At 55.8% G+C, this 22303-nt stretch overlaps 4 protein-coding genes across 4 annotated transcripts; 3 read left to right on the top strand and 1 right to left on the bottom strand.

Annotated features, from left to right (window-relative positions):
* Positions 1-3814: 3814 nt before the first annotated feature.
* MST20 (Serine/threonine-protein kinase MST20) lies at positions 3815-7202 on the top strand (the record flags this gene model as incomplete). Its single annotated transcript, XM_036634261.1, has 4 exons — positions 3815-5110; positions 5294-6662; positions 6715-7049; positions 7101-7202. 4 exons carry the CDS (start codon positions 3815-3817, stop codon positions 7200-7202), a joined length of 3102 nt encoding a protein of 1033 aa, XP_036499928.1.
* Positions 7203-10654: 3452 nt separating this feature from the next.
* Positions 10655-12960, bottom strand: FUM16 (Acyl-CoA synthetase FUM16; the record flags this gene model as incomplete). The annotated part of the gene is made up of 4 exons (XM_036634262.1): positions 10655-10744; positions 10804-11927; positions 11983-12407; positions 12521-12960. The coding sequence occupies 4 exons, from the start codon at positions 12958-12960 to the stop codon at positions 10655-10657; spliced, it is 2079 nt and encodes a 692-aa protein (XP_036500074.1).
* Positions 12961-16916: 3956 nt separating this feature from the next.
* CGCS363_v002414 (uncharacterized protein) lies at positions 16917-18583 on the top strand (the record flags this gene model as incomplete). Its single annotated transcript, XM_036634263.1, has 2 exons — positions 16917-16952; positions 17012-18583. 2 exons carry the CDS (start codon positions 16917-16919, stop codon positions 18581-18583), a joined length of 1608 nt encoding a protein of 535 aa, XP_036500079.1.
* Positions 18584-20538: 1955 nt separating this feature from the next.
* Positions 20539-21637, top strand: CGCS363_v002415 (uncharacterized protein; the record flags this gene model as incomplete). The annotated part of the gene is made up of 4 exons (XM_036634264.1): positions 20539-20719; positions 20783-21070; positions 21140-21383; positions 21559-21637. 4 exons carry the CDS (start codon positions 20539-20541, stop codon positions 21635-21637), a joined length of 792 nt encoding a protein of 263 aa, XP_036500078.1.
* Positions 21638-22303: the final 666 nt, after the last annotated feature.

Raw genomic sequence — 22303 nt, forward strand, 5'->3', positions numbered from 1 at the left:
GCAGCCAGAGACCCGCGACCACTCCATCGACCGCGACCGTAACGGCGACCCTTACTGACCCTTGGCCGTTGGAACCCTGGCCTTACCGCACCGCATGGCGCACTACCACTAGAGCCGCCCAACGATCAGCAAGTTCCGTCAAGCAGAGACGCCCATCCGGCTGCTAAGATTGTTCAAGGATCGACCGTCAGGTCGAAGCTCCAGCAGCACGCAGTCAACTGGAGCAGAGCACCGACTGCTACTAACCGACTTGAAGATAGCTAGCTACCTTACGGATAGCAGGCATGCGAGCTTCTACGCTGCTGCGCTCCTCCCGAGTCCCGAGGCAATCAGTTGTTGGCCTTGGACCACAGACAGGGCCCAGGACCTGCACCAGCTGTCCTAGCTCTCCTACCCTCTCAAACACGCCAGCTTCGAATCGAAGACGGGAGATTGGAGCTAACATCCAGGTCCAAGGTCCCGAACCGCACCCGAAAGACTTGCTTTAGCATAACTCTTGAGGTGGTGAGGAGGAGAGCTCGGACTGGCACGATATACCGTTATTAGGCACTCAGCATCTATTCTGGGTACGAGTTTCTGTAGTACGATGCGCCGCCGTGGCTACAAGCACGCCCCTGCTTCCACCTCTTCTAGCGCCCGAGACCTGGCATCGCTCTTGTGCCTGTTCGACTCCCTCTCTCGATTCGAGTACCACGAAAAATGCTCTGCGACTCTTCGGTGTTTTCTTAACCTTCTAGGCCAGTTCGTCCCGCCTGTGGTGGAGCTTGTGTATCCCCCCTAGGCATCGTCTTTTTGTGCCTAGTGTCGCGGGACTTCTAGCCTTGCCCGGGTGATGGAAGTGAGGGGCAGTCATCCAACGAAAGAGATTGTGGTGGGCTGTCCTTGGAAAACATCACACTGTGCGAAGTGAAGGCGGGAGCACTACCTCATGGCATCATCTCATCATGTCTGATCCTCCTCCTGTCTGTCCACCACCACCTCCAACACCCTGGACGGCCTACAGCCCCGTGTGGCTCTACGCGCAGGTAGCCTCATCGACTCGTTTTTGGAACACTTGCCTCTAAGCGAGAGAACAATGTCGAAGAAGTGGTGCGTACGGACAGAGCGAAGAAGAAAGGACGCCGAGTAGCAGGCGCTTAGAAACACAAGATTTCTTGACATTCATTTCCGCAGGGCCTGACAGTCCACTTCGGCCGAGATGATTTCAATATTGGGCAAGGTGCCTTGGGCGACTTTATACAGAGTGAAACCATGCAGTATGGCAGATATGGTAGTGGTGACTGAACACGGCGCGCCGCGGCGGCTCCTCCCAGATGACCCCAGATGACGAGATGAGATCATGAGAGGCACGTTGCAATGTGCAACATCTGGAGGTGGTATTTCACGCAATATGGTTTCTTCTTCGGCAGCGGCACATGGAGGAGGTTCCAGCAGCACTTGGCCAAGCCCAGCTCTCAGCAGCCCCGTCCGTCACCCATCCAGCAGGCGACCAGTGAGGATGGATGGGCTGGTCGGCAACTCGATTCGTCTTGCCCTGTAACACACATCTTTGGGGCTGCTCGCTGGTTCATCGAGTCTTGTACTAAGTTTCCGTCTGTCTTGGATTGCTTGCCTTACTCTTCCTCACCTCGGAATCAGTCCCAGTGGCACACACACATCACGTACTGATATCGAGGCGCGGGATGGAGTGCGGCACACTGTCTTACTTGGAAGGTAAGGTACCTTAGGTAGCGTTCACAGATGCATGCCTTAGGTAAGGCGAGGTCGTGGTGCGTCCTAGCCAGGGCTCTCTCCGTCATCTCATAGATGATAGCGTAGGATGAAAAGAAATAAAAATAAAAAGAGGGGATACACTTTCGGGGCAATTGGAAGTGTGAGCCTGTGAAGTGAGTGCGAGGGGCGGGGCGGGGAGAGGGGGAACGGGGGAGGCAGAAGTTGGCCGGTACGTGCCCAGGAGGTACCGTCCATCTCCCCTCCACACCAAACGGCCACACGGCCACACGGCCCCCAGCCTAACGTTAGCCCAGGCCTGAGTCCCGTCTCCGTCCATTCATCGTTCCGTTTACCCACGCCCAATCCCACTCACACGCCACGACCAGTGAGTGCACAGTCTCCCATGTGCCCCTGCCCCACCTTCTGAGTGAGAGAGTGTTTTTTATTATTATTATTTTTTTTTCTTTCGCAGTGGGAAGATTGGGAGGAGGGGAGCTGCTGGTGACGACGGGTGGGGAGAATGGGAAGAGACAACCACCACACGCATGCCTTACACACACTCACACTCTGCTGATTGGTATTGCTGAGCAAGAGAAAGGCTGTGGCAGCCAATCCAAAGACTTGCTGCAGATACCGATGAGGCCGAACTGCACCGCATCTCTGCCATCCCGTTCTTTCCTGGCCTGTCATCTTCCTACGTATCTTCGTCCCGCAGGCTTCCCCAAGACCCAATCCTGCAGTCCGGATAGCAAGAACAGTGACCCCGAACAATGAACTGCCAGACAGCTTGGCTTAGAGAGGTCATCCCCGTCCTCATCCACCAGAAAACAACTACACAATAACAAGTCAACAACGAAGCAGAACCCACACAGTCCGGAATCCACCCTGACTCCATCCAAGCACAGCCAGCAGCCAGTGACAGCCACACTAGCGTCACAGCGAACCCGGTCCGTCAATCAGTGCCACTGCCCACCTCACTGTCTACGGATACCGTACCGCCCAACCAGCACGGAACAGATACCGCTGTACCTTACCCTGGATATGGGTTTTTTTCGCCGCTGCCTCTTCCACTGCTGCCGGTGTGGTCCTGTTTCCTCTTCTGTGGCGTGTGGGTGTGCGTGTCCAGTGCGTGTGTGTGTGCTGGCTGGCTGGTATCCGTACCGCCGGCGCAGACAACTGGTCCTGAGAAATCCAGTTCCCTCAGTTCCTTGTTGATGACATTGCTGCTACTATGCTACTTCCCAATCAATACCACGCAAGGTGCGCCGTACATACCAGCCGCCATACTTCAGACGCCCAAACATTAGACACCCTTTCCCGGTCCAGCGTCCCAGTCCCAAATCCTGGTTCCAGGTTTCCCAATCCCAGTCCCGTTCTGTCGAAGGAAGAAACAGAAAAAAAAGACGAGAGAGGGAAAAAAAAAGCTACGTCTACATTACGGATACCTGACCAGCCAGTGACCACCGGCCCTGACTGAATGAGTCCACCACCTAACCTCTACCTTACCTCCTGAACACACGCACATACTGGACGGCAGGGAAGGCCAACAGGCATAAGGCACACGAGGCACAAGGGGTGAAGACGCGAACAGCATCGCATTGTGCCCGTACCGCATATTATTATTATTTTTTCCTCCTCACACACCCTCCTACAATTCATACCCTCTTTACACCTCTTGCACTATTACCATTGCCGCCGACTGCTGCCGCTGCTGCTGCTCCTGCGTAAAATATACACACACAGACAGCCCGACCCGACACAGCTAAGCAAAGCAAGCAAGCAAGCTACCTTACTACTGGCGACTGCGTACCTTTCATTACTGCGTCTGTCTGTCTGTTATCTCCCATACCTTACCCTATCCTCGGCGTATCTATCGTAAGGTACCGTACCGACACTTTTGCTGCCCGCCCGCCCTGCTTCTGCTGCTGCTGCTGCTGCTGTACCGCACCGCTCCGCACCGCAGCGCCAGCCGTCCGTACCTTTCCCTTTTCCTCCTACCTTCGCTTCCCAAGTCCCAGGCCGGGTCCCCTTCTTTCTTTCTTTCGACGACGACCAGCACCGCCGGGTTTGGTTTTACTTTTAGACTTTGTAGGGGCGTATCATGGACGGCAGCCAGAGCACATCCACGTCCAACGGCTCGTCGCAACGTCGCAGGCTCACCAAGAAACCTCCCCCTTCGTACCATACCCACACCCGCTCGTCGAGTGGCCTCGATGGTGGCATCGACACCAGGTCTCTCCAGAGCAAACGCAGCTCGACCAGCTTGAAGCGCGCTCCTTCTGCTCCACCTGTGCGGACGACCCCCTCAAACGCTGCTTCAGCTCATAGTTCTCCCCGTCACCTCCCCTCAAGTCAGACGCACCTTCCCAATCCCTCCCCCATCCTGCCTCAGGGTCAGTTCGCCGCCGCCAACAACGCCAACGCCAACTCCCTCTCGCTCTCACTCTCAAACAACTCGCACTCACACTCCGTCGCTCCTTCCCCCAGTGCTGCGTCCTTTCATAACACCAGCATTAACCACCTTCACAACCACCACCAGCCCGCCGTGAACCTGAACCAGAGCCAGAACCCGAACCCCCAGTCCGCGTCCCACCCGACGACAGCTCAGGTGCAGGCCCAGGCCCAGGCGCAGCCTCAGACCTCCTCCTCCTCCACCTTTCACAACGCTGCTTCCGCTTCCTACGCTGTTCACCCTCACCACCAGCAGAACTTTAGCCACCAAAACAACAACAACCACCTCCTCCACCACCACAACCTGCTGCACAACAACTTCTCGACCAACAACAACAGCAGCTCCTCCTCCAACTCCAACAGCAGTCCCGTCGGTATCGGTGTCGGTGTTGGCATCGGCATCGCACACTCCAGTGATTCCTCCGTAGCTGACCCCAGCGCGCCTCTCTCGTCGCAACCCCACGACGAATTCATCGGCGCTCCCTTCGACGGCGCTGCCGTTCTGAGCCGCATCGAGCAGACAAAGTCCCCCGTCGCCCAGTCTCACCCGCTGCCTCTCCAGCACCCGCACCCTCACCAGCATCAGGCACCCGCCGCCTACCAGCGCCAGAACGCCCCCACGCCGCTGCTCAAGTCTGTCACCGACACGCGCATCACAAAGAGCCCCCGACTCCGACAGTCCCAGAGCTTCACGAACGATTCCTCCTCCTCAATGATGAACGAAAAATCACAAGGCGGTCGGGTGACGGAGAACTCAATGATCAGCCCCAAGAGATACTCGGACGAGGCAAAGGAGCCCCGTATGGGCGTCCTGCGCAAGAAGTCGGGCTTCTCTGGCTTCATGAACAGTCTGGTCGGCACCCCAAAGAAGCCTGTCATCTCGGCACCAGAGAATCCCGTTCACGTCACCCACGTCGGCTACGACAGCTCTACCGGCCAGTTTACCGTCAGTCGCCCCCCCCCCTCTCCCCTTCCTGCTCCTGCCTCTTGTTTTGCAATCGCTCCTCAATTCTTGAATCGCCTCATTTTTTGCCTCTTTTTTCTTTTTCTTCCCCTCTCGCCTTCCTCTTTTCGTCCCCGCCCCTCTCCTTTGTCCCGAGTCTCGTGTGGCTGACGTGTGATTGTTCAGGGTCTTCCGAAAGAATGGCAGAGATTGATCAACGAAAGTGGAATTCCCGAGAAGGAACGCAGGGAGAACCCCCAGACCATGGTTGACATCATCACATTCTACAAGGAAACGACCGAAAAGCCAGCCGAGGATCAGGTTTTGGAGAAGTTCCACGATGCAAGAGCGCCTGATTACCGCCAATATGCAAATGCAAGCAACTCACCGTCGGGTGCCATGTCGCCGGGCATGTATCCGCCAACAACTTATATGGGTATGTCTCCGATGATCAGTCCACCTGCGAGCCCTAGGTTTCCAACTGTCAATCATGAAGGATCTTTTGAGAACCCCCGCCAACCGCCCCCCGTACCAGGAGTCGGAGGCTCCAAAGGCCCCGGTAAAGATGTGAATCTCATGCCCAGTCGCCCGGCCCCGAAGCCCCCCGTCAGCCTCCCGATGAGGTCTGCTCCGTCGCCCTACCCCGCCAAGGACTCCGGCATTGGAATGTCTCAGCCCGGCGAAGACCTGCCCCCGGTCGCATACCAACCGCCCAAGGAGAACGTCCCCATGCTCCCCGAAGAGCATCGTGGAGAGCACCGATCCCGATCCCGATCCAACTCGCGTGTTGGCGCCTCGCCCGGCTACGTCCCCCCCACACCTAACCCTCAAAATGCCCAGGCGAACGTTTACCAGCAGCAACTCATGCAACAGCAGCAGGAGCAGGCCCTCGCGCAGGCTCAGGCCGCCATGACTGGCCAGGGCCAGATTGGTCGCGCTCCCAGCAAGAGACAGCCCGCCCAGCAGCCGACCCCTCCTCAATCGCAGTATCCTCAAGGCCCCACAAACGGAGGACCCGGCCAGCGACAGCAGGTTGGCGTTGCTGGCGCTCCTGGCTCCAGACCCCGCCGCCAGAGACAGAGCACCGGTATCGACGTCGTCGCCGCCCTCAAGCGCATTTGTTCCGATGGCGATCCCCGTGAGGTGTACAAGAACTTCAACAAGATTGGCCAGGGTGCTTCCGGTGGCGTGTACACGGGATATGAGCGAGGCTCCAACCGATTGGTGGCTATTAAGCAGATGAACCTGGAGCAGCAACCGAAGAAGGACCTGATTATTAACGAGATCTTGGTCATGAAGGACAGCTCGCACCCCAACATTGTCAACTTCATCGACAGCTACCTTTGCGGAGGCGAGCTCTGGGTTGTCATGGAGTTCATGGAGGGCGGTAGTCTCACGGATGTTGTTACCTTCAACATCATGACTGAGGGACAAATCGCTTCCGTCTGCCGAGAGACGCTGAAGGGTCTGCAGCACCTGCACTCTAAGGGAGTCATCCACCGCGACATCAAGTCCGACAACATTCTCCTGTCGATGGAGGGCAACATCAAGCTGAGTACGAACCCCCTCGTTCCATTACGGTGCGTGGAAATACTGACGTCGAACAGCTGATTTCGGATTCTGCGCGACAATCAACGAGGCCCAGAACAAGCGCACAACGATGGTCGGTACGCCGTACTGGATGGCCCCCGAGGTCGTCACGCGTAAGGAGTACGGACGCAAGGTCGACATCTGGTCTCTGGGTATCATGGCCATTGAGATGATCGAGGGCGAGCCGCCATACCTGACCGAGTCTCCTCTGAGAGCCTTGTGGTTGATCGCCACAAACGGCACCCCTCAGATCAAGGAGGAGGCCCAGCTGTCGCCAGTTTTCCGCGACTTCCTCTACTTTGCACTCAAGGTCGACCCCGAGAAGAGAGCCAGCGCGCATGACCTCCTCAGAGTAGGTTCTTCCCTCACAGGTTCAAAACACAGTTTACTGATTTCATTGCAGCATGAGTTCATGAAGGGATGTGTTGATCTCGCTCAACTTTCACCGTTGGTCCGCGCCGCTAGGGAAGCACGTCTCGCAGAAAAGGCTAGGAAGGGACAGTAGGGCACCTTCGGCCATGCGTCCAGAAGCATATTTCGGCGGTTGGCTCATCGACATTAATCACGACCTTGACGACAACCACAAGCCTCCACAATTGGGCTGTCCTTACCTGTGCACTGAGATACCCCAGGAAGTTTTTTTGTTTGCCTTGGCACAAACAACTCGATGCCTTGCATCTACTCACAGCACGCTTTCGTTCAATCTGGAACTGACCCCACCTGGGTCTCTGTTGGATTTGCTAGAAAGACTAGTGCATTGAGTGCGCGCCATGGTTGGCAGACTTTCGAACCCGATCATAACTCTACTTGCTTTCAAGATACCACGTCAGAGGAGACCAGCCTAATTCGGCATGGACTCTCTGGCCTTTCTTTTTTTTCTTTTTCCGACGACTTATGCGCGCATCCCATCCAGCATCAGCACTTGTTGGCGACCAAGCAAAGTCTCTTTACTCATGGTTCTTTCTGTTACGCATTACATAGAGGCGGCCACAATCATGGACTCGCCAGCTTGCCTCAATGCCAGGCCTTTGGTTGTATACGGACAACCCTCTCATCTCATTGGATTGAGACATCCACATTGGGCCAATCATGTCTCCGTGGGGGTGGTGACAAATGTCACCTAGGAAAGTCGGTCGCTGAGAGAGGAGATGAGACGATGAATCGCATGATCTGATTTGGCCAGCGGGAATGGGCGGCCAACTCAAATTTCTCGGGGCAGGCAGGCAAACCCCCTTTCAAACCTGTCGTGTGGGATTTTTTTTCTGTTTTCACGGAACATCCGAAAAGAAAAAGGGATCGATTTTTCAGACGAGACGTCGACGGACAGATACGAGAGGCCAGGTTCTTAGGCTTTCATTTCTCCTGGTCCCATGTGTCTCTTTTCCCACACCGGGGGAACTCTCTACAGGTCGTGCACACAAGAGGAACAATCACCGAGGAGGTGGTTTAGTCTAGACTCGACTAGGTACAGGAATGACCCCATTCAGGCCGAGCAGGCCGAGGAAAGTTTAAAAAAGGAAGTTTTTGTCCCCTGCGTGATGTGTGATGTCGGACCCGCGATCTTGCTTATTTCCATCGTCGTCCCCTCTGTGCCTCGCGCGATTGGCTCCCTCCTGGCTGCGTCTTGATCTGTGGTTCTAGACCTCAGCCTGCCGAAGTATCATACGACCCTTGGGGAAAAAAGACTTCAATGGATGGGACCCCTATTGCCACTAACGGCTTGTCTTCGTCTCGTTTGCGTCAGTAACGTGCATCAAGTGGGGGTTCGTGGCTTTTTTCGTTTCCAGTGGCTTGCTGAATTTTCTCGGGGGTTTCTTTTCAGGGTCTCATTGTTTTCTCGTGGCTCAAGGGATTTTTCCTGCTTGGCATTGTTCTATGGTCTTTGTCAGTAAGTCAGGATGGCAAGGGCGGGACAAAGGAGCTTGTTTGTTTGAGAGGGTTGGTGAAAGGACACAAAGGGGAGGGAGGTTGCATTGTTCCAGGTCCTTGCGGCTCGGACTTAAGGGGTTGGATGAGGGGGCCTGATGAATATTGGGATGGCAGGATGGCCGCAGGGTGGTTGATGCAGTGGATGGATTCCCATGGAGATCGTGAGGATGGTGACGATGAGAGATGGTGGTTGGTGGTGGTGATCGTTGCCGTGGGAAGTGACAAGATTGAATTGAAGACTCTCGAAACCTACCTACTGTTATCACGTAATTTGAGGGCGAGTAGGTTACTTCTTCATTTCTGATCGTACCCTCTACAAATCAGAAAAAAAGCACCCGTGTTAGTTTGATTGTCGTCTATATTTCGAGCTTTCAACTGGACTAGCTGCTCTCTACCCTTGGCTTTCACATCTGGCTATATCAGCCAAGATCGACTGAAGCTCGCAAGGCGTTTTCAGTTTCTACACATGGCCTATTACCAACCTTCACCAAGCTTGTCTATTTACCTGCGCCCTCCTGCAGTCTAAAACGGCATAATGGTTGTGGCAGGGAGGCTTTCGTAAAGCCAGGTGAAGTCGAAGAGCTATGGTGGAGGCATATCTTTTCCGTTAGTTGTTGAGGACGGTGCAGAGGATATCATCAGGGCGTGTGTCTTCGAGACGGTGGTCAAGACTTAGTTTGTTCTACTGTTTCCGTCGCAATCGGGGCATTTCTAATGTTGGCTGATTCGAGATGCCTGCCCACCGTTATCGTGCGTGTCGCTAGCTGGGATCTCCTGTGTTCATCGGCAAGATGCCATTTATGTTTCGGCAGTTATGGGAGCATGCGCCGTAACCTGTCCTTGCGTTTCTTTCTTTTGCTGTAGACAACTCGGCTTCGACAGCATTTAATTGTCTCTCCCTGCACGCTACTTCAATTGCGTGGTGTCGTTGTTGCCCCTGTTGACTTGAAATCTTTGCCCCCGAGAACTTGCGCAGGGTTTTATTACTTGTGATGAGTAGAATCGTATAAAAAGTCTCGTTGAAGGCCTCTCATTTTGTACTTGCAAAGTACGCCTTCTGTAGCGAAGGGTGTGGTGCAAAGCAGACGAAACGAAGGTTGCCACCGATTGACCTCCCTGGATGTTTCCAGATGGCTACCACCGGCGGTCGGAATCGTTGTATTGATAGGAGAGCCCACTCGAACAAGTTCCATTTGTTAATCATCATTGCTTGGTGACTTATCGTACTGAAACAGAACCGAGGGTGAACATGTAGCTCCCTTGTCGACAACATGATGGGTATATATGCGTACAAGAGGCCGTAGGTGTTACTGACTGCCTTGGGACATTGTATCGAGAACCTCGGCTGCGAACTTTCACATACACAATGAAGGCAGGCATCCGGATTAAGTCCACCACCACCATAGAACCGCCAATCGTCGAGGTCCTGGTTATATGCCAAGCGAGCGCGTATTCGAATATCATCAAAAGTAGCCAGTCAAACAGTATAATGTGATCACAACGTATGTCGAACCCTCAGCGTTCCGTCTGGCGTGGCATCTTTGGTCCTGCCCCAGGTCAATATGGCATATTCGTGACGAATGCTTATGTTCCGCGTTTGAGCTGTGATCTGGTGAGCATCGTGTCGGGCTACGAGGTTACAAGAGCAGGTGTCTGTACGGGACATTATTGACTACGCACAGCTGGAGAATTACCTGCTTCTCGGCCTTGTCGAGGGAACGATCAGAACGGCAGGCTGATGCAGTCTCGCATAGTAACGGCTCTAGGAACAAGCGGGCTAATCATATCACAACGTACGTCTTGTTATCCTGCTGATTCACGCGTACGGAGTTGCTCACATGTTTTCCATTCATAAGCAGAAAAAAAGATGGGTAGTAGTACATGTCTCGATACCAACACAGGCTTTGAATGGATCCTGGTCTCCTCATCCTCGCTTCCCAACCCGGACATTCCCTTCCGTTTGCTATTACTCCGTCCATAGACACCAAAAAAGCGCAAATACAACGATTGGACTGCCTCCGGAGAAGTTTAGTTCTTGGGGAAGGCCGCCTCCATGCGCTGCTTGTACTTGTCCTTGATGACTCTCCTGTTGAGCTTTTGTGTGGCGGTGACAAGGCCCTGCGATGAATGTTAGCTGGAACATGAGCGTGGCAAACAGCTGTCAGACTGAGACTTACGCTATCCGGGGTCCACTCCTCCTCGACGAGGACGACACCACCGACGATCTCGAGGCCGGTCAGACCGGCTTTGCGGCCGGCGCCAACGAGGTCCTTAAGAACGGTGTCGACGACCTTAGAGTTCGTGTGCATGTCGTGCTCGTCAACGCCCAGCTTCTGGGCCTCCTCGGCGAGGACCTTCTCGTTGGGGGCGATGACGGCGATGGCGCGGGAGTGCTCGCCGTCACCGTAGACCATGATGTTCTGGACAAAGTGGCTGCCGCGGTAGACGGACTCGAGCTTCTCGAGAGCAATGTACTCACCACCCTGCATCTTGACAAGGTTCTTGACACGGTCGATGACCTTCAGGTGGCCGACAGAGTCGAATTCGCCAATGTCGCCAGTCTTGAACCAGCCATCCTTGGTAATGGCCTTGGCCGTCTCCTCCGGGTTCTTGTAGTACTCCTTAAGCACGGCGGGACCCTTGATCCAGATTTCACCCTGGGGCGGGGTCGAGTCGGTGGAGTAGTTGAGATCCGGGATAGAGACGAGCTTCACATCGACGGCGGCAGGAATGGGGCCGATGGCGGTGGAGGTGTATTCGAGTGGGTCGCCGAGAGCGCCGTTGGCGGCCGTCTCGGTCAGACCGTAACCAGTGAGCATGGGCGCGACGGTCATGGACAGGAAGTGCTTGGTCCCGTCCGAGATGCCGCTCGCGCCATTCATAATAAGCCGGAGACGCCCACCCGTGAGTTCGCGAACTTTCTTAAAGACGATGTTGTCGAAGATGGTAGCAAAGGGCAGGCCGTACTTGACCATGAAGCTTTTGTAGTTGAAGGCACCCCAGAAGAGGGCCTTGACGAAGATGCTTGAGCTGTTAACCTTTGCAGCAACGCCCTTCTTGACCGTCTCCCAGACTTGGGGCACGCCGACGAGTGCGGTAGGACGGAACTCGCGCATGTCACCAGGAGAGTTCTTCATGGACGTGTCTGACAGGGTTCGAGGGTTGCCATAGCCAAGGGTACCGCCAATGAACAGCACGAGGTTCTCGAGGACGAGCTCAAAGATGTGAGCCAGGGGCAGGTATGCTAGGACGTACTCGGCGCTGCTAACGCACTCCTCGACGCAGGTGTAGAGACCAGTAACTGGGAACACAGTTAGTAAACTTCCTCGTCCAACGTATAAAGAAGCTCAACTTACTCGCTGCGACCATGCCCTCGTGGGTCATTGGGACACCCTTTGGCGTTCCAGTTGAGCCGGAAGTGTACATGATGCAGAAGAGGTCTTCGGGCTTGGCCTCTACAGGATCAACAGGGTTATCCTCGCCCAGCTGGCGCACCTCCTCAATGCTAAGAAGCTTCACATCCGGGTTGGCCTTCTGGAAAGCCTCGACCTCACCACCCTGGGTGAAGATGCAGTTGTCATTGTAGATGACAAACTTGAGGTTTTCGGCCTTCTTGATGCCCCCACTTGCCGTCTTGAGCAGGTGAGGGTCCAGGTACATGGCATCTGCACTGGACTCGAGGAGGGAGTGCTCGACACCACTAGCACCGAGGGTGTCGTATGCGGTAACGATGGACATGGACTGCGAACCGCAGGCGTGGGACAGGGCCATCCAGTTGGCGCTAGGTTCCCGGAGATTTAAGTTAGCCTCTTCTCTTAGGGACGGTTACTGCGATGGTGCTCGGGGCCGTGAAAAAGGCGGGACGGGAGGGGAACGGGGGGCTCTCGGACGTACGAAGTAGTAGCAAAGAGATGAAGTCTGCTCTCTTTGCCCAGACCCAACTTGCGCAGACCTGAGCCAAGCTGCAGGATGTAGGTCTGGAATTCAGTATAGGTCAGGTAGGAGAATTTAGACAGCTCGAAGAACTGCCACTCCTTCTCGACCTGCCTGACCTCACCGTCGACGTTCTTGGGGACCATCTTCTTCTCTCTGTGCAAGTGCACGAGCTTCCGAGTGCCGACGGCGGGCTCGTTAGGGTAGACGCGGGCGCTTCGCTTCACGATATCGTACATTGTGTGGATCTCGGGATGGGGCTGTGTACGGAGGGCATCTTTGGCCTTCCAGTGACGGCGGGGGAGGGTCTCGCCCTCGACGCGCTCGTAACCGGGCGCCTCGACTGTGTAGGGAGGTTTGTGCACCGGGTACAGAGGCGCGATACGCGTGGTCCACGACATGTTGGCGGTGGTTGTTACTGCTGCTAAATCGGAGAGCGGGGGAGGGGATTTGACGAGGAAGAAGCCGGCGAAGACGGCGGCGACGACGACGAGAACGGCAGTGGTGATGGACGGAATGGTGGGAGAGCTTATGACTGATTTAGAGCTGCTGGCGAGCGTGCGGGATAGCGGCGACGGCGGAAGAGGGCGAGGATGAGGGATCGGAGGGCGGGATGGCGGTCAGACCGAAGGGAGTCGAAGAGTTACTAAGTAGGTGGTCGGAGGGATTGGGGGAGGAAATCTGGGGTAAGACGCAGGTTTCCGAGTGGTTGAGGCTTGCAAGGCTGGAGGGAGGGAGGGAGGCAGAAGCTGGAGCTAGGAGTATTCGTAGAAATGTATGTAGCACGAAGGTCAAGGTTGGGGCTGAACCTTTGTAGGTTGTGGCTGTTTCGGATACTCGGTTTCTCTTCTCTTATCGTCGCGTGTGGTGTTGCTCAAGGTGCACGCCGAACCTGAGCTGTCGGAGACGTTGCGGTGCGGCCTTTTGGTGCGGGCAGGGCAGAAGCGCAAAGTTAAGCTGTTGCGAAAGAGAAGGAAAAAAAGGGCGACGGGCCTTTAATTGCGTCACAGGGTATTATGGCTGGGCCTGCTACCTTGCAGCAGTTGAGCTGTATCCGTAATGCTGCGCGCTGCTGTGGAAGGTAGGTCGTGATGGGTGGGTGGGTGCCTCAGGGAAGGGAGATCCGCCACTGGCTAGTACGGGTACGTGGGCCCCCCTAACTAGCTAAGGTACAGCTATCTGAGTATCTTTCATGCTCCCCTCACAGCTCCAGGGCCCGTTGAACCAACCATCCATGCCCGCGGACAGGGAATGCTACGCCGCTAGAGGGAGCTCCATGCAGGACGTCGTCGGCGAGAATACATGCCCTCCTGCTGTGGGCGCCCGCGAAAACATGTCGGCCTGCAAGTACTCAGAAACCCGCCGATGCCTTGGCTGCAGCCGCATGCTGAGGCGCTTGACGACGTAACACGTCAACACCCAACCGCAAGTTGGGGAAGCTCTCTGCTCTGCTGGGCTGACAGAGGCACGGAACCTGCGGACACGACACAGCGTTGAACATCCATGGCCATGAGGCATCAGGTGGCAGGTTGAGCAAGACTCGTGGCCGCGTGCACCGCGGCACAGCTCCCAACGACAAAAGTCCGTCGCCGTCACAGCCGCCATCCATCATCTCTGGGGTTTCCAGTCTGGGTAACCTATCCGTCTCGGACGACTCTCCTACCTACCGATTCCGGGCGATGCCTCGGCGGCACGAGATCACGTCTCAGCCGGCCAGCCCTCCGAAGTAAGAGGCAAGAGGCGGAATGGTGGCAGCACAGCAAGGAGGGAAGCTCCAATGCTGAGATGGCCTCTCGATTGGACCAGCTGCAGCAGCATCTAGTCAGCACCAGGTCCCTCCTGCCTATCCCCGAAGCCAACGCTAGTGTGCGGATAAAAAGAGGGGGGAACATGGGGCTGACTCTGCACTTGGCAGCTCTTGGAGGGGAGCCAAGGCGATGCGGGATCGGAAAACAATTGCGACAAATGCCATACGCTCTCCAACTAGTCAGCAACAGCAACGTTCTTCCCTCCCCAAGCACCTACCTGCTCTCAAGTCTCAACAAGTCCGTCCCTTGACATCCACTGACTTGTTTCCTCCCAGAACTTGTCCCCAACAACACTCAACAATGCAACACTCCATATTGCACATTACCTGGGCATAGCAGCCAAAGACTTCTGGCAGAGCTGCCGAAAGCACATGAAAATGACGCCGGCTTTCTGTCATCAGGATCGGCAAGGGTTCTCGACTCGATATGCCCGGCAGCCAGGGATCACAGCAGGGGACTCGGTTCCAATCAGCGGCTCAACCCCCCGATGAAGAAGACCGATCCACACGTTCAATATCCAGACGGGCATTGTTTGATTGTGTCCTGCAGATTTTTGACTCTCCTCGCAGCAGAACCGCCGCATCCCACTCGCATCGCAACACCAGCGCCCCCAGAGACCACGGAAACACGGCTTCAACTGTCCTTTTACCCACGCTGCTTGCTCGGCGCCACTTTCCAGTATCGCTCAATAGCGGTCCTTCAGAGCTTGCTGCCACACTCACGTGCGAATATCGTTCTCTGTGGCTGACACATGTAACGCGTGAGCACCGACAACCGAGGCGAGTGCGCAGAAAAGAGGCTCCTCGCGGGGCAAACCGTCGTATTTGACCGGTCCACCGCTACAGAAACCCTGCTTTGTTTCTGGGTACGGAGCCGCCGTTGGAAACGGCGTTTCGCTGCTATTCTCCGGGATCCATCCCACCATGCCATGCCATTCCATCAGAGTTTGGTTCATCGCACATTTCCAGCGGACCGCCCGAACACCTTCCCAACTCTTAATTCTCTCTTTTGCCCTGCGTCTACCGCAGCCAGCGCTGCTGAGGTTATTCCCACCTTCCCACCTTCCCGACACTGCCGACATATGTCATGCTGACGCCCCTCAATCCTCCCGAGCCGAATCGTGCGCCTGAGTCAGCTTCGCTCTTCAATGTGATTGATGCGTGCCCTCGGACTGCATCAATCTTCCCTGTGGCGGCTGGGAAGCTATGGCCAGTAACCACAGCAGCAACAGCCGCGAACCGCCCAGCTCGGAGCTCTGAAAAGCGAACCTCCGACTCGCGGTGTCGCGACGACTCAGGTCCTGCTACAACTCCGTCTTCAGGACAGTCGCGAAAACAACAAACCTGACGATGCTATTCCGTGCGAGCGCCAAATAGCAAGAAACCAGCGGAAACCGTGGAAACCAAGCGGTTGACCACCCTCGACGCGGCTCAGCGTCGACTTCGGGACCGCGCGGTGAGAGTTCATCGTGTGGCAGCCGGTCGAGAAGCAATTTATAGCATCATCCGGCCTATCGCAATCTTGGGTCTTCACACCCTAACCGGCCGAGCGATCGTACTAAACGGATCGGACGACCCGGCTATGAGGAAACCGTCTCTGCCTTTGTCTTGTGTCTTGCAGCCGGAGATCCACTCGGGAACCCCAATCCGAAAGGACAGGCGTATGAGCCATGTATGTGTATGCGGCATCATGAGCCTTGGATGGGCAAGGCTGGGGCTCAATACGCCAGCATTGGCACGTGTCCCGGATCGCCAGCTTTGATAAACACGCCTGGCACGTCTCCCCAGCGTCCGCCACCGTCATTGAGGCTAAGCGGGATCTACGCAGCTACGCTGGGCTAACGGCTTTTACTTTGGCCCTAAAACAGCACCGCTCGGCACTCTTCGTCCACACACGCCCCTAGACCAAGGCAAGGGGCCGTGTGTTAGCCTCATCCTTTCTCGGCCTACTCTGGACTGTACTACACGGAGTACGAATGAACAGTAAGGTAGTCTTGCAGACGACTGCACTCTGCGGACACAGACTTGTGAACCCCTTCCGGCGGCGCTGCCGGGCGCCCGCCAGCCAAATGTCGAGGTCTGCAGCTAACGGCCATCTCAATTCTAGAATGGACTTCCCCCATCGGACACATCCTATAGTCCGCCTCGTGTGTCTCTCCCTACCGGCCAATGAGCCATCACCAACCGAGGACCTGCAGGGCCGCTCGAACATGAGCACAGCTCTCGAAATATACTCGTCGTCACCACTGTCACAACAATGAAACGCCCCCTTCTGCAAGCCCCGAGCGTGGAGCCCAGAGCCACAGCAAGAACCGCATGCCGTGTCTCTCATTGTCCCAGAGACAGTCCCAGCCCGGCAGCACCACATGGACCGCTCATAGACGCCCAAAGACACGCCAAGCGTGCGCACCTCCGACGTGCCATTCATTGTATTAAGATAGAGTTACGTCGCAGCCGCCCTCTTCGAGATGAACTCCTGTCCTTTCTCCCGTTTGATTTCGAGAGGTGACCAGCGCCCAACCAAAACGCTGCCTCTCACTTGAAGCAATCATGTCGGGGTTGTGTGGTATCCGCCCTGAAGGGATCGTAAGTCTTCTTCCCTTGCTTGACTAGAATCAAGGGCTGCTCCAGCTAACGCTACACAGGTGGCTCATTCAAAGTTCGGTCCTCTACCATCATCGTGTTTTTTCGACAGTGTTGTTGTGCCTTTGCCAGCATGGATCCGTATCATTGTCACGTTTGCACTCTTTCACTTTGTCGTTCCCGTCCTCGTCGTGGACAAGATCAAGCGGTATGAAGTGAAGCATGAATGGCAGAGACACGCCCAACTGTCGTTCTATTACTTCACCATCCTCGTCGTGTTCATGATGGAGGCCATGGAAATTGGTAGGCTGGCATCCATCAACTTTGGCGTCGGCCTGCTCCCGTTTGTTTTTGCGGGCTGTGGTGTCTGCGCCGTCATGCAGTCCACCCGGGGTTTCCAGCGCCGCATTCGCAATTGGCAGCCAGCCAACATCATCTTCTGGATCATGAGCATCGCCGTCACCTCCATTAAGTTTGTGACCATCGTAAAGGCAGGACAGGCCAATCCGCAGGCCAGACGTGCCGGCTCCGACTACCCGACGACTCACCAACTTCAGGACCTTGGCGTTCTCATTGCCTGCTACATTCTCCTGCTCGTCAACGAGATCGCCCTCATGTTCCAGAAGACCTGGGAGGAGACAGTCGACGCCGAGAACATGAAGAAGCTCCGCCTCGAGCGCTCCATCAGCGACCAGGCCCGCTACGATCTTACCCGCGCCATCGAGGAGGGCTACTACCCGTCCGGCGTCACCTACCTCACCCTCAGGCTGGAGGGCGAGTCCGCAAGCGACAAGGATGTACCGAGCAAGGAAGACGAGCTTAAGAAGACGGCCAGCCATAACGCTTCCATTGCGGGATCGTCTTCCAGCGCCAGCGAGAAGGGTAAACGCACCATGGACGAACCGATCGAGCCTGTCCCCATGATCCCACCGAGCTTCCGAAACAGCGAGCGGTGGTCGTCTGCCATGACCCTGAAGGACGCTGCCGCAAGTGACGACCAGCTCAACGAGAAGAACGGCCTCAGCAAGAAACGCGACACCGCCAGATGGTCGGCAATGACTCTCAGGGAGCCGGCGCCCATCCGCGACCCCAACGACAAGCGCGGCTCAGGATTTGGCGGCGCAAAGGCTTCGCCCACGTTTGAAAACATCCAAGAGACGGAGGCCCTGGAGGGCGTCGAGCCGATTCACCGCTACGCCGAAGAGAGAGCCGCTCAGAAGGCCCTCCTTAGCGAGGCCCCGTTCTCGATCAACAGGGACAGCCAGCCGCCTCGCAGCCCCTCCGAAGCACACCGATCCTTCCTCTTGAAGCCCGCCAACCCCAACTCGCACGGAGAGCGGTGGTCTGCCATGACGCTCAGGAATGACGGCACAGTTCCGCCGACCAGGGAGGAGCACCAGCCCATGATGTCCTCCGCCAGCACGCCCGAGAGAAAACCTTCCGGCTCGGGCGAGAGAAACGCTATGAGGCGGTATTCCGACTGCTCGTCACGGTCCATCCGGCGATTCTCTGCGCGCAACGATCTGAGGGAGGCTGCGGCTACGGCGGCCGCGTTCGTGGACGGGGAGGATGTGTCTATGGGATCGCCGACGGAGGAGACGCATTTGCAGCAACATCAACCGCCTTCACCATGAGGGGGGAATAGCATCGATACCAACTACCAAACTGGTACACACATAACTTTCCTTAATATCTCTTGTCATTTTTGGAGGGGAATGTGTAATTTTTCTTTGAATCTTGCAAAAACAAGCAGGCGAGGCGCCATATCTAGAACGGGCAGGGTCTTATGAGAGATGTGGGAATAGTGTGTATAATCAAGACGTACTCCTCCAAAACGATTTCCCATATGCCGTGTTGTTTTGCCATGAGCAAGTGAGCAAGAGTGTACCCAGGGATACTGCTGGCGGTGTATCTGGCCTTCTTCCTTTGGTAGTGTATAAAACCAGCATTTCACTACAATCTACGGCACCAACTTCCGAGAAGGTTGCTTTTTTTCACAGCTGATCCACACAAGCAACAATACATGCGCGTCACCATGGGATTTCACGGCGAATGATAACAGGAAAAAGCAAGTAAAAACGGTAGTTGCTGTTGAGAGGAGATCGTGGTTGGGGCGTGGCTTGTCCAGCCAGCCATTCCCGTATTGTGACTTGCGGCACTAGGGTGGGGGTGAACCGCGACGCTAATCTCGGTGGTATTTTAGCGTTGAATCGATAAGGGCGTCCGGAGGCGTTTCTTTTCTTTTCCCGATGGCGGGTGTATTTATGGCTTGTGTCTAGTCAGTTATCCGGGCAAGGCAAGGTCGGCGTGGCGCGCGATGGGCGGGAAACGTTGGAGCGGGAGGCGTGTGAATGAGAATAGGGGCGGAGGGGACAGGGCCGCGAAGGAAGTTTGACAGGGCGAGTGAGGGCGGGAGGATGGATGGATGAAATATGGATGAAGGAAGGCGATGGGCCAGCATGCACCACCTTGTGATGTATCGGTGCCAGAGGTTATCGTAAGTGGTCTTGTTTCCCCCCCCCCCCCGGTCTTGTCAACGAATGTTGAAGCTGCGAGTTTCTGGAGATGGAAATAAGCCACCGGGAGTTACGCGGCCCGAAGAAGGGAAGCCGAAGGAATCGTGGCGCGGTCCATAAGCAGACCTGCTGTTGGTAGCCTCGAGTAGGTAGGTTACTTTCGTCAGGCGGCGCAGTCTGATAAGTCAGATTCCATGTTTTTTTTCTGGTCCAAGTTGGTTGGACGGGGTTGGAAGCAGCTGCCAATCTATTCATTCTGTCTGAATTTGCAGTTTTCTTTCTTTTGGATGTTGTTGTGCATGAATGTGGTGTGCGTTTATTGATTCTTCCAACTTCCTTATCTTGGCATTCAGGATCCTTTGGCCCCCCTGGTAAAGAATGAGTGACTTTGCGAATCGGAGGAGGAACGATGAGAAGGAGCCTGCGGAGGAACCACACCACCAACGAGATCACCGCTCGACCACGGCGAGTGAGAATGACGATCCCGTGAAGCAGCGCCGGGGCGGCGGCGGCCCGAGGAAGGGTCACACCAAGTCGCGGAACGGGTGTATCGGGTGCAAGAGGCGGCGGGTCAAGTGCTCGGAGCGGCGGCCCGAGTGCGAGGGGTGTCTAAAGATGGGGCTGGTTTGCGAGTGGGCGTGGCCTGCGAAGAGGCACCTGGGGACGGGTTCCGGGAGGAGACGGGTGGTGACGATGGGGGTGGGGGATAGTAGTAGTGGCGACGGTGAGGACGAGGAGAGGGAGATGGTGATGGAAATAGGGGGTTCGCCGCCGCCTGTGTTTGGGATGGAGGATTTGAGGTTCTTTCAGCACTTTATGCTGGATGCTATTCCGCCTTTGCCTGTCGGGGGAGGGGAGGTATGGAGGGGTGTTGCGAGGATGGCGCATGAGGTGAGTTTTGTGTGCTTCCTTACGGACTATCATGCTTTATCTTTCTGGTGGACTGACGGATGGGGGGAAAGTACGACTTTTTGATGCACGCAGTACTGGCTCTCGGCGCGTCGCATCTTTCTCTGTGTAGTACTCTAAGCGACAACAGTAACTCCGTCTTGTCGTCGTCAGGGACGGGCGTGATGGAGCGGCAGGCGTTGGGACACAGGGTGCGAGCGATACGCGCGCTCAACGACAAGCTGTCTGCCGGGCGGCTGAGCAAGGTCGACGGGGACGCGGCGTTTGCGGCGATGATGGCGTTGACGTTCCAGGCTGGGTACATGGTGGACGGAATGGGGGACTTTGTGGCCATGGTTCGGGGGTGTAAGTCTCTCCCTCTGCCCTTCTCTGTGTGTGTATCCATGACGCTGACATGAAAGTAAAAAGGCCATGTCGTCGCCGACAACGCGATGCCCTCGTTCCCCGACTCTGCGTTCCGCGGGTTCTCGGGCCCGGGCTACGTCTCGGGCTTCCGGTCCCTGCTGCAGCCGGATCAGCATCCCGGCAGACTGCACAGGCTGGAAGACGCCAGAGAGGCAGAGCGGCGGGAGGTTCTGGACGGGTTCGTGGGGAGTCTGCGGGACGTCGGGGCGCTGTGCGGGAGCGTGTGCGAGGTTGAGTATCTGGCGGGGATGAAGAGGGTTGTCGGGCTTGCGATTGCCGGCTCTGAGGATGGTAAGTGTTTTTGTTCTTTTTCGTGCGGTTTTCTGATGGAAATGAGGAGGGCGTTAACCATGAGAGCAGCGTATTTCGAGTTCGCGGCAATGTACAACCGCCTCGGTGAGATGAGCAGCGACGACTTCGTGCGCTTCAGCGCGCCCGGGAACCACGCCGCGCGGATCCTGCTGGGTCACTTCTTCCTGCTCGCGCAGGTGGTCGAGATGATCAACCACCGCAGGGGGCGGAGCCGCGAGGGACAGTTCCGGGCGAGGGTGACGCTGGCTTGGCTGGAGGGGATCGAGGAGGGGCTGCCGGGGGAGTTGAAGGGGTATTTGGGGTGGCCTTTGGGGTTTGCGAGGGGGCGCATGAGGAGGTTGGATGGGGAGGAAGGTGGGTGTGTTGGAATGGGTTTGTCGTGAGGGTTTGCGGGTGGGAGATGGGTGGTATGTTGAGGGGACACCAGGATGAACTTGGGCGTATCCGACTTACATCCTTCTCACTAGATTCTCAAAGGCCTCTACCACAACTGCCATGGTCCGACGTCAGCAACTTTCCAGCAGCCAAATCAAAACATCATACTAGAGTTTAGACATTGACGATATGGCATCTCCTTTCATCAGGTTCACAACGGCATCGCGTGCCGTCCAACCATGGGGGCTCGATTTTGAATAGATAGAGTTGAGAAATCCCATCTCACCAACTCCGCTATCTCTGGCCGACTCGTCGGCAGAAACAGCGTGTTCTTCACTTCAAGATGCTGGATGGCTTCCGTCAATGGCTATTCTATGTCAGGACGCTGAAGTATGTTCGCTCCTTGGCTTAGAGAACACTCATACAAAGCACGGGGTTTGCTAGATAATAATAAACACTTCTCCAGCAAGACAATAGTCGATATGGGCTTTGAGAGAGCATCCTGACGAGGTTGTTGGTTGACTCACGTTCTCACTTACGCATGTCACTCTAGTCATTCACCAAGTCTATCTCCAAGACTAGAATAATCCCCTGAAATGTGCGGTTCTCATTCCAATAGAACTAATGTTTGGTCATGACCTCATCCCGAAAAAAGAGCAAGAAAAAAGTATCCTGTCCGTCCCCAATGTGACAGGCAAGATGAACCCCCCTCCCCTTCCAAAATCGAACCAGACGCCATGCTTTGGAAGAAGCGCTTGAAGAAACTCAAACTGTAGAAAAAAGACAACATCGTTCCATGCTTGGCAACCGCCCGCCGTCATTCAGTTCTATATGAGG

Source organism: Colletotrichum siamense (assembly GCF_013390195.1).
Source record: "Colletotrichum siamense strain Cg363 chromosome Unknown KSG_Cg363_contig02, whole genome shotgun sequence".
In the NCBI taxonomy this organism is placed as follows: Eukaryota; Fungi; Ascomycota; class Sordariomycetes; order Glomerellales; family Glomerellaceae; genus Colletotrichum; species Colletotrichum siamense.